Source organism: Vanellus vanellus (genome assembly GCF_965231255.1).
Source record: "Vanellus vanellus genome assembly, chromosome: 2".
Taxonomy (NCBI): domain Eukaryota; kingdom Metazoa; phylum Chordata; class Aves; order Charadriiformes; family Charadriidae; genus Vanellus; species Vanellus vanellus.
In genome coordinates this window covers 36,049,381-36,062,733 of record NC_138906.1, presented here as the reverse complement: position 1 = coordinate 36,062,733, position 13,353 = coordinate 36,049,381, and the positions used below count along the sequence as shown (strand labels likewise).

Here is a 13,353-nt window from a genome sequence, read left to right as displayed (position 1 = left end):
TCATTTCACACCCCTAAGTATTTTGTCATTTTTTAGCTCATAGATCACAGTCTGCTCAAAGTCCTTTTTGCAATCAGCTATAAAAGTGTTTTTCTTCATAAGTTACCATACATAGGCATGACCGCAGCAGCCACAGAACTGCATCTTTGCAGGAATAAATTATGATTTATTGACCAAATGCCCCGGGTCCTAACATTGCCATCGTATCCTCTTATGGACTGGCATGAAATTTTATTTACATTTATTGGCTCAAGATCACTGAAGCACAAAGCACTGCAGAGGGCTTTAATCCTGCACTGTAAATTAAATGCAATGCACAAAGCAAACCAAGTAGTAGAAAGAAGTGTGGAAACAAGATCGCAATAAATTTAATTTCTAGCAGAGCTTTTGGTCAAGCCCAGCCCTCTGGAAGTACAGATTTGAGCAAATCAGTAGAAGCGCTTGTCGTGCTTTCCAGAATCTGACCCTTAAAACATTTCTCATTGACGGGTTGCTAACAATTACTGTACAGCAGATTCAAACAAGCATATTAATGAAGCCTTAAAATCTCAGAAGGGGCAACAGACAGATCAAAAGATAGTTTTTACCTTATGTTTTTCTAGGTCTGGCCTTTCAGCACTAACAACCTCGGCCAACAGCTGGTCTTCCAGCCCATCCCTGGTGACAGTGAAATTAATGAGGGTGGTCTGGGCCTGCAGTTCTGGCTTGTAGTGAGGGTTTGCCAGTTTTTTGTGAAGGATGAGACGGAAATTCTTGTTGAATTCCTTGTCTTCAATCTTGATATATCTGGAAAGGAATAAAATGCACGAGAATGGGGACCTCGCTGAATTAAAAAATCATAAATATCCTAGATTGAAAAAGATGGGTACTGCATGATCTCAGCAGCATGGGAACGGGATGCAAACCAAAGTTTAGGTGCCTGCAGCTTAAGAAACGAAATGAGGATGATTGAACACACTAAAATCATATGAAGAACACACAGAGTATTTCTTAATTGGCAGTTTCATTTGCATATGTAGCAGACACCAGTAGATTACTCACTGCTGTACTAAAGAGTCTGTGGCTTAGGGGTAAACTTCTATCTTTATTACTTTATTACTTACCACAAACTTAGGAAAGTTTTCAAACAATTCTTAATGAGATAGCTGCCAGGTCTTACAATCATTTCCTTAAATATAGTTCACTTTTCCATCTTTTGAAATAGCTTAGCGCTAAATCCTAAAAAACTACGTGGTTACATATATTTATAACAAACTAATAGTGACCAGAGGAGAGGGAAGAGCTGATGACTGAAATGACAAAAAAAATAAATATTTAAGGTTACCTACTAAATGTTTTGTTCCAAATCTATTATTTGCTGGGTGAAAGAATGAGATATATTAGGTTTACCTTTCTTTCATTGAATAAGATCCCTTACTGAAGAGATGGCATTTCCTCGCCTTCAACAAGAGGTGTCAGCCTGTCCCATGCAGCAACACTACCACTGCTGAAGTACCATTTTGGAGCCCAGCAGTGAGGCAACATAAAGTTTACCTTCCTATTTCTATGGAACAGCACTGAAAGAAATGGAAAGACTGCTTAGAGACGGCAGTGCGTGCTGTGCATCTGGTCTGGTGTGAGACAACTTTGTGTCATCAACTTGCACAGTGAACAGTATGCTGATCTTCAGCCATCGCCTGCCACACACTAGCACAAGTGCACTATTTTCTGTACAGCAATGGCTTTGAATGTTCTCTGCCAAGAAAGGAGATCCGAACACTAGTAACAAAATTCTGTGTAAAAAAAAAGTCTGTAGAACATTTATGCAATAGAACATAGGTAGACACAAAGCCTTTTCACAAAATTCAAATTGACATTTGTTAAATCAAATCAAATCAATCTTCAAAGTGATATAGATACAAAGTATAGATCATAGAATCATAGAATGGTTTAGGTTGGAAAGGACCTTGAAGATCACCGAGTTCCAACCCCCCTGCCATAGGCAGGGACACCTCTCACTAGACCAGGTTGCCCAACTAAGATACTAAACACTTGAAATGCAATTCGTGAAAGTCACATCAGAACATGAATAAAACAAATCTTTTCTGCACATATTTTAACACCACTTTCTTTCAAGGATATCATAGGGCATTGCCAGAATCAGGGACATATACTGCAGCTCTTAACATCCTTCCCCGCCTCTGACATCCCATTAGCCGGAAGATGTAGGCTAAAAGAAGTGCTGTGCTGAAAGCCCTTCTGCATTTCACTAAGGATCAGAAATAAAAGATAGTCACTCATGATATACTGCAAGTGAATTACTAAAAATAACAAAATGTGTCTGGTCCAAGGAAACCCATGACCCTACAAAACTCAACATCAGAGGAGTATGTTGTATACTACTGCCATGCAAAGTACTGCAGATGAGCTTTCCTGGCTTATGCTTGTGTAACAGTGGAATACACCGTCACATCCTTCAGATAATATAACCTCCCTCAGGTGGAGCTGAATTCACCTTTCAGTTCTGCAACGTGGGTTTCCATTCTGATACTGTGGTTTCTCCATGACCTTCGAAACTGGCCAGAGAGAACAAACACAGAGAGAGTTATTTTGTTCCACTTTCAATACACACACAGAGAGACAAAAGACAGAAGCAGAGATCTGATGAAAGATAACTTCAGTTTGCTCTGTCAGTGGAAAAGCCTTTGCTAAGGGAGTCACACTATATTTCTCAAAGTCTATGTGGCGATACAAGAAGCTTTAGAGTTCTGGATTCAAGTACTTTATGGGTTCTCAATTCACAGGAGCAATAAATTACCAATTTCTGTGATTACAATCTATGAAAGGCAAAAACTACATAATGACTCAGTGGGTTTTATTACTGCAGCTATTCTAGGTTTTCTGTTAATTACAGATCTGGGAAAAATAAATGTTTTGTTATTGCTCTCACACGGTTCTAGGAGTATAAGCAACAACAATAAACACAGAGGTGGGGAAACCCAGTAGAATTGCTTCATTTTTTTCAATGAAATATATCTGTTTAGAGGTTAATTCTGGACTCTGAAGAAATGTAGCAAATATAGGCACTATTTATGGAAGTCCACAATAGAGGGCATAGCAAGAAAAAATGATCACCAAAGAAATTGCTAAAGACAAGTTCTACTTTTGGTTATTTTTTTCTTCATAATCTCCTGTTCGACCAGCAGAGGCAGACAGAACAGACTGAATTAATGCACCAGTCTACCCAGGAACAGACAGAGCATCTTTCACGTGAGCTCCAGCTCCCTGTTATTTAAGAACATACAAAGTAAATTAAAAAGAGATTGTTTTCCAACTAGTTTTTTCACCCTGAAATTCTTGCAGATCTAGAAATAAAGTAGATTAAAGGATTCAAAAGGGGATTATTAGCAGCTGCTTTCATGCAACTCAAAATTAAAAAGCCTGCCTTTATGGGCAGATGTTCTCCAAAACATGCGGTGACTTTAAACGGCAGAAAGCAGGATAGCTTCCTATAGCTAAATGTTTTGGATCAGCTCAGCAAGAATGAAAAGAAGTGATAAATTCTTGGACAGGAAAGGAAAGGGAAACAATATTTTTCAGTGTGAAGAAAAAGGGATAAACACATTTTTCCAAAGGAGCCTTCTTTCAGTTCCTGCTGCTTAAAATTAAAAGCTTCTGGAACTGACTTGCAAACTCCAAGTAATGTAGAGAATGAAGTTGAATAAATCAGGTGAAAACAAGTGCAGAATGGAGCTGTTACTAGGCAATCTCAGTAGGCAAACTGTGCAAGTTGGTCAAACTAGTTCAGTGGGAAAAGCGCTGCCTTGAAGTTGCACAGCTGGCGAGACGTTCAAGGCAAGGAAAGCTTCTCCCTGTGGAGAAAACGAGGGAATTGTCTTGCTGCTTCATGAATAATAGTCATGCCTCATAAGAATGGAAACTTGTTCATACAAGCTACATTTGCACATAAATCAAATTTCAAGACATCTTAAAGAATCTTGTAATAACCTGATCTTGCGAGTGAAGAGACATGACTACCACTTTGTGAACGTGCAAAGGATTTGAGCAGACGTAACAGCTCATGTCAATGCAAATAGGGGCCTTACGAACAACAAATTTATTCCTCTATCTTCTCTCCTATGAGTCAAAACGACATTGATCTATTATAGTTAATGCTCATATCCAGTCATCTCCAAAACAGCGGGGCTGGGGAGACAGGATAGGCAAGACACAGATAAAACTCAAATATTAAAGCCTATCCATACCAAACTTATTCAACAGCATCACTCCTCTTATAGGAGGCGATAGCCAAACACCAACACTGTATAGAATTCGCACCTGTTTACTTTTATGCCTTGATTTATCTGCTCCAGAAAAAACTAGGTATGTGCATCTTGAATCGTTTTTGCATACATTGCTAGTAAGTTGCACCCAAATTTTACTTACATTTTTTTCTTGTGCCTTTCATGCTTCCATAAAGTTATGTACTACAACTGATATACTTTGGAAATTATTTTATTCTTTTTTGTCTTTTCTCCGTCTTCTTAAAGCAAATATCCTAAAATATTTAATAAAAATCGTAGCATTTTGAAGCCATTTTAAACATGAGATCACAGTCTAACGTGTATAAAGACCCACTGAGCAGCCTTGCTGCTCCTAAATTAAATTACAAAAAATATCCAAACTTGAACACCTAAACCTTGTTAGGCTTCTAAATATATACTAAGGCACGTAAGCAAGAAGTCTGATTCCCAGAGATAACAAGTACCTGTAGTTTGCCCTGTAGTCACTCACGTTTTGAGGAAAACATAAATTTAGACATATATTTGAAGTTCTCTGAAGCTGAGAATTTCTTGTGCAGGCTTCATTCAGCAACAACACCAGAAGCTGGTGTTACAGAATATCCAAGAGTCCAACATAAGAACAATCTTGGTAAACAAGGAAGGGGAGAGATACTTTTATGAAGCTGCTTCACAGATCAGCAACTTCTCCAATATGCAGGCTAGTAAATTTGCTTTGGAAGGAGTACAAGTTGATAAATCTCCCTCGCTATGCTTTCTGTCGATTGATATGATAAGATATATTTTACTTAAAATTAGGATTGTCTGAAGCTCAGTGGATTTAATTATTTGTAATTATCCAGTTGTTGTCAGTATGTGGCCATTTTATGACAGTGCTATCTACCGTGTGGGTCAGGTTCAACTGTATATCTTTTCAAACACAGAATTAATGTACTATTGATGAAACCATTACTAGAACCAAATTAAAGTCTGGGCTGATGTATTGGTCCACAGGGTGCTGTCAGACATGAAAGGAGTAATTAGTATTCATTACTTCATACTCTGCAACATTCCAATTATTAATGAACTTCAACTGCTGGACTGCACCATATCTATCACAAATACCTTCCTAGTCTTTCTTTATTAGGAAAAAAAATAAATTCAAAGTGCCTGACACAACTACTAAAATAAACAAATAACAGAAATGAATCCAGAATGAGGAAAACTCTGCTTATTTGGTAATAAAGGGGTACATATGTATTACCAGTGCCCCACAAAGGAGACCTGCTGCATCTTCAGTGAGCCACAGAATGCTAACGCTGCTTAAAATATTCACCAGGAGAACCTATATTTGAACAGCTTCATATATTTGTGTTTGTGTCCAGGTGTACAGCTCTGTCGTGCTACACGGAAGCCTTTGCTAGGTAAATGCAAAACTATATTGCTGTGACCTTTGTCCTTTTCCATCCAACTTCTTTCTACTGTTTTACATCCCTCTGCCTCATGCCTTAAAGACTTGTTAGACTGTGCAATTTCTGATCTCTCTTTTAGACCAGCAAAATTCTAATTTTCAGTAGATATTCTTCACTACAGATTCTAAAAAGCAACATATATGGTCTTACTCTGAAGTACTTTAAATACCACTATAGAAAAATGTAACAAAAAAGAATCATTTCAAGATCTCACAGTGCAGGGCAATAGTGCATCATCCAGCAGCTTCACGTATGCAAGGAGAGTTGAGCTCTTGTGTATTGCTCAGATTTACTGTGCAGGCACCAATGCCTGGGTAATCTGTCCAAAACTAGATACCAATTTTATTTAATCTTTCTTTAATATTTTCTCTTTTAACAATCCAAAACTGTGCAAGTGCTCTAAACACGCTTTAAGTAACATTTGAGACCCATCCAGAAATGCTTCTGGGGTATCTCTGACATTTTACCATAATAAAAATCATATTCTTCAACATGAAAACTGTAACTTGTTGATGCGTTGTTTGAAAACAGGAATAGAAGAGAGGAAAACTTTCAGGCTTAAAAATAAATTCACGGTTGAGTGGAGACAATAACGTGGCATTTCAGTTCATCAGATGAAATGTTTAGTGAGGTTTACTAAGTTTACTCTCATGCAACCACAAATCAACACTATTCTTTAGGTAACAGCTGCCTTGAAAACTCAACAATCATGCTGGAAGTTTTCATGAAAAGTGATGGAACGCATTACAGACTGAAATTCTCTTGCACCAAGGACTTAAGTACAAGCCCCTTTACTTATCATACTGAAAACGTGTTTCTAAAGGTATCTCAATTAGATCTTAGGTAATATTTTTGATGGCATTTTTTAAACTTGACAACATTTTTTCAAAATCTAAGGGAAAAGGGGGTATGGGAATGAAAGACGTGACTTGCAGACATTGCCCACAAAAGGTCCAAACATGAGGTTTCCCTCCCTTGTACCAGCTACCACTCCTGCCACAGCAGTGTCAGAACAGGGAAGACACATTAACTCAGCCCTGTGTTACCTCATTCGAATTTGAACCTCCCTCTGGAATGCCGAGCTACAGACCTCTGGGGTGGAGCTCGCAGGGGTGTGAGAGCTGTGGTGCTTCCATTGGGAGGGAGAGGTCAGAACAGTCCCTGTGCTCGGCTGTTTGGAGCACTTGCATGAGAAATGTGAGTTTTGGTACTAGCAGACTAGGTTTCTGAAAAAAAACAAACAAACAACAAACCCAAACAGAAGAGACCAAACACCACCACTACGTCTGCCTCGATGGATTTGTGAACACTATCAACTGGACTAGTTTGATGGATAGGACACCGGCAGCAACGCCAATCTAAAGAACTCCCATCTTTGGCTGCTCCTCTCTGCCCCATGTTGTAGCATATCAGTTTTTCCTCATTAGCTTTTTTTCTTATTTTCAAAACCAGTTCTTTGACTACATTCATGGGGTGACCCAACAAACAGTCATGGCAACACTCTGCAAAGCGGAGGCATGGTTTCCTTACGCTGATATTGCAGCTGTCAATCCCTGTGTTGTTAAATCCAAATCCAGCCTGCCATTTCCAATGCTTTCCCTTTTGCTGAAGGTGCCTAACATGGAAATGAAATATTGTCTTCTCTTTTGAGCCAAATTATAATATATGCTCCTCTTTGTTTTGTTCCTTTTTTGAAGTAAAAAGAAGTAAAGAAAGATTTTCACTTTGGGTTGAGAAACTCACATGCATGTCAATATAGACATTTCAACATTTTGAGTCCAATTTGTGAATTGAGAAGACAATTTTGTCATCTAATCAGATGCAGATACAAACATTTTAATATCCACTCATCACCAGTTTTTAGCTATTGCATTTTAAAGAGAAATAAATATCTTCATGAAGGGTTATGAAGTGGTAAGCAAAATGTGGCAATCAAAGCAATATAGATCCAGTTGTCATGGAAAAATTCTGATTACTCAAGCATACTTATTTTCCCTTTTTAACTGTATGTCTTCCAAGCAGGGGATCAAGTACGGAATCAAGAAATTCCCCCATGTTTTTGATTAGCACAGTCTCTCCACAAGCCAAAGCTCTTTCAATGGTCTTCAGAAACCTTAACATGAAAAACAAAAAAAAATAAACCCTCAAATACTAGATAAATGCTGGTTACAGAAAGAGTTATTTTATATAACAGAGTAGGAGAAGTTTTCCTAAAAGAGCACGGTTAAACCATGCAAAACTGTTCACAAAGAATTTCCCAGCGGTTAAGAATTCAAGAGTTTTGAGTTCAGTATCTTTCTACCTATGGTATTGCTAGTCCTCACATTAAACAAAAAATATATTGCTGGGGCTTTTCTTATAACCAAACGCGAGGATATAGCACCACATTGAAGACACTGGAATCAACATAGAGAAGTTGGGGGGGCACATGTATCTTTTAGCTTTTGTTATTTTTTTAATTTTCTGGGTTTGTGCTATAGCTTTTGGTATATCCTCATCTAACCAATAAACGCTTTCTTAAAGGGTTAGAATCTGAATGACTTGTGAGAACTCTGTTTCAACAGGCACTGAGAAGAGAGCATGTAATAGTGGAGGGTTAGGTAAGCGGACAACATAGCTTCACGCAGAAGGGTACTAGAGGTACTAGAGAGAAGAATGAAAAATCACAATTATTTGTGAGGGTTGGAAAAAGAATTTTGTAAAAATCAGGGCAGGTGAGGGAAAAGAGCTCTTTCAGAGGGGCAGACAGGTTACATGATTAACACTTATTTAAAAAATGAGGCATTACTGTGACCATTTACTGTGTTGTGTAATTGTGTGTTATATCTGGAATTCAGTAAAATAAACTCAGATAGCCCTTTGAAACGGAGCGCTTAAATCTTACCTAGTTGTCTCCCTAAATCAAAGTAAATGTTGAGAAAAGATATGACAGATCAGTTACATGCAAGGGCTATCACCTTACATATGATTCAGTAACAGCAACAAGAACTAAAAACTTGTTTGTTTACCAGGAAAGGACCCAATATTGGCTTTTGCCTCAAATGCCGTTCACTGGATTGGATCTTTCCCTCTGTAAGGTGCACGTCTAGTGCTCTGCTGACTGAACTCTACAGTATAAGTAAGGTCATATCACCCGGCTTTGCACCTTACCTATTGAAAAAGTGATTTGCCTCTCACAAAAAGGGCACCTCAACTTCCACTTTGTTTCCTCCTCGACAGTTGAAAACAGCATTAAGAAAAGGTCCCCTTTCAAGCACCATTTTAAATGGAAAATGATGCTATGGATAAATAAGCAGCAGCGTTGTAATATTTCAAGTCTTTGAGTAAGTGCATTCCAACAAACATCAATCCCTTACAAAAATTAGGGGAAGTTGAAGGCAGTAAACGTGGAAGCCAATTCTCCAGCATGCACTTACCCTTCCTGGCCTCGACGTATGACTTTAAGGTCATCTCCATATTTATTCTTTATCCATTTAACTCCCTGTTGCTGAGGATCCATCATCAGAGGCCAGCGCTCGCAGTTAGTTAGAATAGTGGCATTTTCTGTTGACGTCCTATCGTGAGGCAGTCCCTCGTGACTCCACGCCGCAATCATAGCATCATCCGTCACTGTGGCAATCAGGTCTGGGCCCTCGGTCACAGGACAAGGAACCTTTGAATCAGAGTGGAATATAATCTCCCGGCACGGTTACCAAGCAGCAAGACATGACAGTGCAATGCACAAGATACCTGGGCTGATAGAAATTAAGGCAGAAAAGTAAGGAGGATCCCTGCGGGGGTCAGATGCAAAAGAATATACTAGGAAATGTGATGTGAAGAAGCTTATTATATTTATCTGGGATTTTAAAAAAAAAATGTGTTTTCATTTAAGACATTTATTTCATAAAATATATTTATAGTTCGATACAGTTAAAAAAACCACCATACATAATTATTTTCTGTGTATATGGATTCTGAAATTGCAGATTCAATGCTCACGTATGCTCTTGAGCATGTATTTCCGGAATGTAAATCAGTATTAACCTACGCAAAAATTACAAAAACAGGATTCCCATGTTATCTTACTACTAGAGTTCAGCTAGGTGTTAGCACGATCAAAGGCCAGAGAATGGGACCATCTCCCGGGGCAGAGGCAGCCTTGGAGCTCCCTGCGTGGCACCAGCTGTGGCAACGCTCTCGTGTGAGCGCCCGTTCGCTAAGAAGGAAGCTGCCACCTCCGCGTACGCTAGAGCAGCCGTCAGCCAGCCACGCTCGCTGGATACGATCTTGTCGCAGGCATTTACAAGGAGATGAAATCCAAAAGAAATGGCACATTTGAAATCAGTGCTTACTGAAAGGGTATGGGTGGGAAGGGGAATGCCTAACGCAACGCAACAGAGTAAGAGAGAGTGAATAACTAATTTATTTGGGGGGAAAAAAGCGGCTAGTGGAAGCATAAAAGAATATCTACACCAGATGCCTGGAATTAAATTTTTCCTTACTGAAGCAAAGGGCAAACCCCCACCAATTCCTTCATGATGTTATCCCAGGCTTTCAAATTTGTGATTTCTGGATTAAATTCTGGATAAAAAAAAAAAACAAACCCATCAATTAAAGGAAAGCACAGAATCTTTAGTATTTAGCCTGAACTATCTTCTACCCCATTCAGAAGTGCTTTAAAAACTCTCCCATCAAATTTTTCCTCCTCCCTAGACATGTATAGTCCTTAGTGCTGGCTTGTAGACTGGAGATGCTTTTGAAAGTGCACACTGAAAGAAAAAAGCATGTAAATCTGGTGGTTATTTATAAAGAAAACCATTGCATATATTTAAGTTGAGCCAAATTTGCACAAGTACTAGTATTAATAAGATTTGCACCATACCTCTAGTGCAGTTTCTGTAGCACAATGTCATAGTTATATTATTACGAAATACATACCACCTTAAAATTGTCTAACCCCTGATTCTAATCACAGAGCCCAAAATAAACCTAACTTTTGAGGAACGTGCTGAAAATACAAGCACAAAAGGTCCGACAGGCATACACTCCCTTCTGCAAACATGCAATGTATTTATCTCCTGTGCGTAACACTTATCTAAATACACCAGAGGACTGAAAATATGATTTGTTTTATCTCTGGACCCTAAGAGAGCAATACAATCATTTCCATGAGCTGAAATAGTTCCTTGTGGAAAACACTAGCATTGGGCTATTACTAGGGTTTCTAATACAAATTTTCACACAGTGCAAGAAAAATATTTTAATATATAGATAAATCTATTGTCCCTGTATCTGCACAAAGCCAATACTTCATGGCATAGAACTACTTGTTGTTCCTTCTAAATAGGACTATTAATAAACATCTGTTTTTAATATCACTTCCCAAATGCATTTCTCTCCTCTTTTCCACTCTTCCCCACTTGCAGGTAAACAATTAAAACTGAAATGAGGTATTTTATCTCCCTGCTGTTCAGTGAAAGCATCTTAAAAAGTAAGAAGTTACATATGGATTATTTTCATTTATAAAAATGGTCAGTCCATTTCAGAGGATTCTTAAAAGAGTTAAGAATGGCATTTATCTCCAGAGTCCCACTATTGAAAACAAATATACAGGGGTAATTTTTTCTACCTATCAGCATTAGGCTGCGAGGTAGAAGGAGGTTTTTGAGAAAGAACTTCATCTGTGGACAAATTTTGGGTGGAAAAGGACAGGGAGATGTTCCAGGCAAAACAAAGCTCTACACAAATTAGCGACTATTAAAATCTCGCATGAAGCAAATGTCTACAAAAAGATGCCCCCCAAAATTCTGAGTGCTGACCTCGGGAAGCTTGTATTTGGCTTTAACTGTATTTCCAGAGTGTCCTCAGGCAACTGAGCTCTCCTGCTGTGCCTTAGCTTTGCGATTTAAAATGGGGTGAGAGTTCCACACATCACATATTTCAGAGAGTAAACTATATTAATCATGATAGAATGCTGTGATTTGTGGCACATGAGAAACAGGAAACAAGTAGGAAGAGGTGAGGAGCATTTGGAATAGTAAGAAAGAAAGGAACGGTCCAACGCTTCACAAGGAAGGATGGAGAAAGCTTTACAGAGACAAGTCTAAGGGTTACAACCTCTCTACATTTATTGAGTACTATCACAGTTTCCTCTGTGTACAGAGAAATGGGGATCATCACAACTACCTGGAGCTGAAAAGCTAAGCAGAATAAGACTCTACACTCTCTATCACTATTTATAGCATTTGCTGTTACACAGGTGTCACAAAGGATAGAATTTGGCACAGAGAATTGGACAGGGATGGAATTTTCTTTTGCCATAGAGAACTCTCTGCCATTCCCATATATATATATATATATATATATACATACACACACACACACATATATATACTGAAAAAACAATACCCGTGAAGAGTATTTTATAGCCACTTTTAAATACAGATCTGCACTTCAAATTTTTGAAAGACCGCAACTTTAACAAACCTGACTCTTCCCTGGAGACTCCTACTTTTTACAGTAAATTTTAGCTTTTGTGACTTTAGAAAAGGAATCCAGAGATGTTCCATCAGTTCCTGGCAATACTGTTTTGTGGAGGGTCCAAGGCAAGACACAACTGCTGCTGTTCATAAGATGTCACCGCATAAAGTTTTCTTTTGTGCTTTGAAGTTTTCAACGGAGTGGCTCCAACGCATATTTTCAGACTGCAAAGCAAAATTAGAAAACATTATCTCATGAACAACTTGGAAGTGACAGAACATTTAATCTCCACGTTAAAAAAGAGAAGCGCACAAAAGTACAACAGGAAAGGTACTCTGTCAGCAAGAGATACGCTACCTAAGACCGCAAAGCTGGGAACAATCCACACTTTCTGGTGGTGATTTGAAGCCTTTGAAGCTGAAAAAAATAGGATGGAGCTCTTAATCGAGTATTCTATGTCCTTCCCTTGTCTGGGTTTTTTTTCTGTAATTGGTGCTTTTGTCTAGTCCAGATGCAGTATGGCAGACACATGGCAATACTGGCAGCATCTGGCATACTACTGTCAACTACAGTCTGGCACTACTGCCTTGTGCAAAGTGGAGTCATTTCCAGAAAGATTCAGAAAAGGCAAGGAAACAAGAAAAAAAAATGAAGAAAAGAGAAAAAGATGTTTCAACCTCAATAAAAGATGTGATTTCTATCTTTTTCTCAGGATTTTTTCAAAACGAAGGGGTAGGTCAGAAGAGTTACAGGTTTTTTTCCTCTTATTTGTCTGGCTTGTTTTACCTGCTAGCTACAGAAGTTTTACTATTGAGTTAAGAGCTAGTAATTATTTGGAATTTTGACAGGAGGAAAAACAAGGGTGGTCAAACACACAGGCTGCCCAGACAGGTTGTGGAGTTTCCATCCCGGGTGATGCTCAAAACCCAAGTGGACATGGTACTGGGCAATCTGGTCTAACCAACCCAGTTTGAGGGGGAGGGTGGCCTAAATGATCTCAGAAGGTTCCTTCCAGCCAAAATGATTCTGTCAAAGTTTAACTCTAGAAATTGTTCTCTTTGTATTCTTTTTTTCCCCACAGAGAGCCTCAGTTTCTGGAATTGTTTGTGCACTTTGCAGAGTTCATCTTAACCATACTTACCCTGGGATATTTTCGATGAATA

At 38.7% G+C, this 13,353-nt stretch overlaps 1 protein-coding gene across 1 annotated transcript in view; it reads right to left on the bottom strand.

The window, feature by feature from the left end:
• DNAH11 (dynein axonemal heavy chain 11) overlaps nt 1-13,353 on the bottom strand; it is a gene marked incomplete at both ends in the record, with an annotated part of 114,166 nt that overhangs the window by 13,426 nt on the left and 87,387 nt on the right. Inside the window, 3 exon segments of the mRNA XM_082499153.1 lie at nt 588-786; nt 7,722-7,844; nt 9,148-9,383. Of these exon segments, the coding sequence (XP_082355279.1) occupies nt 588-786; nt 7,722-7,844; nt 9,148-9,383 (558 nt within the window).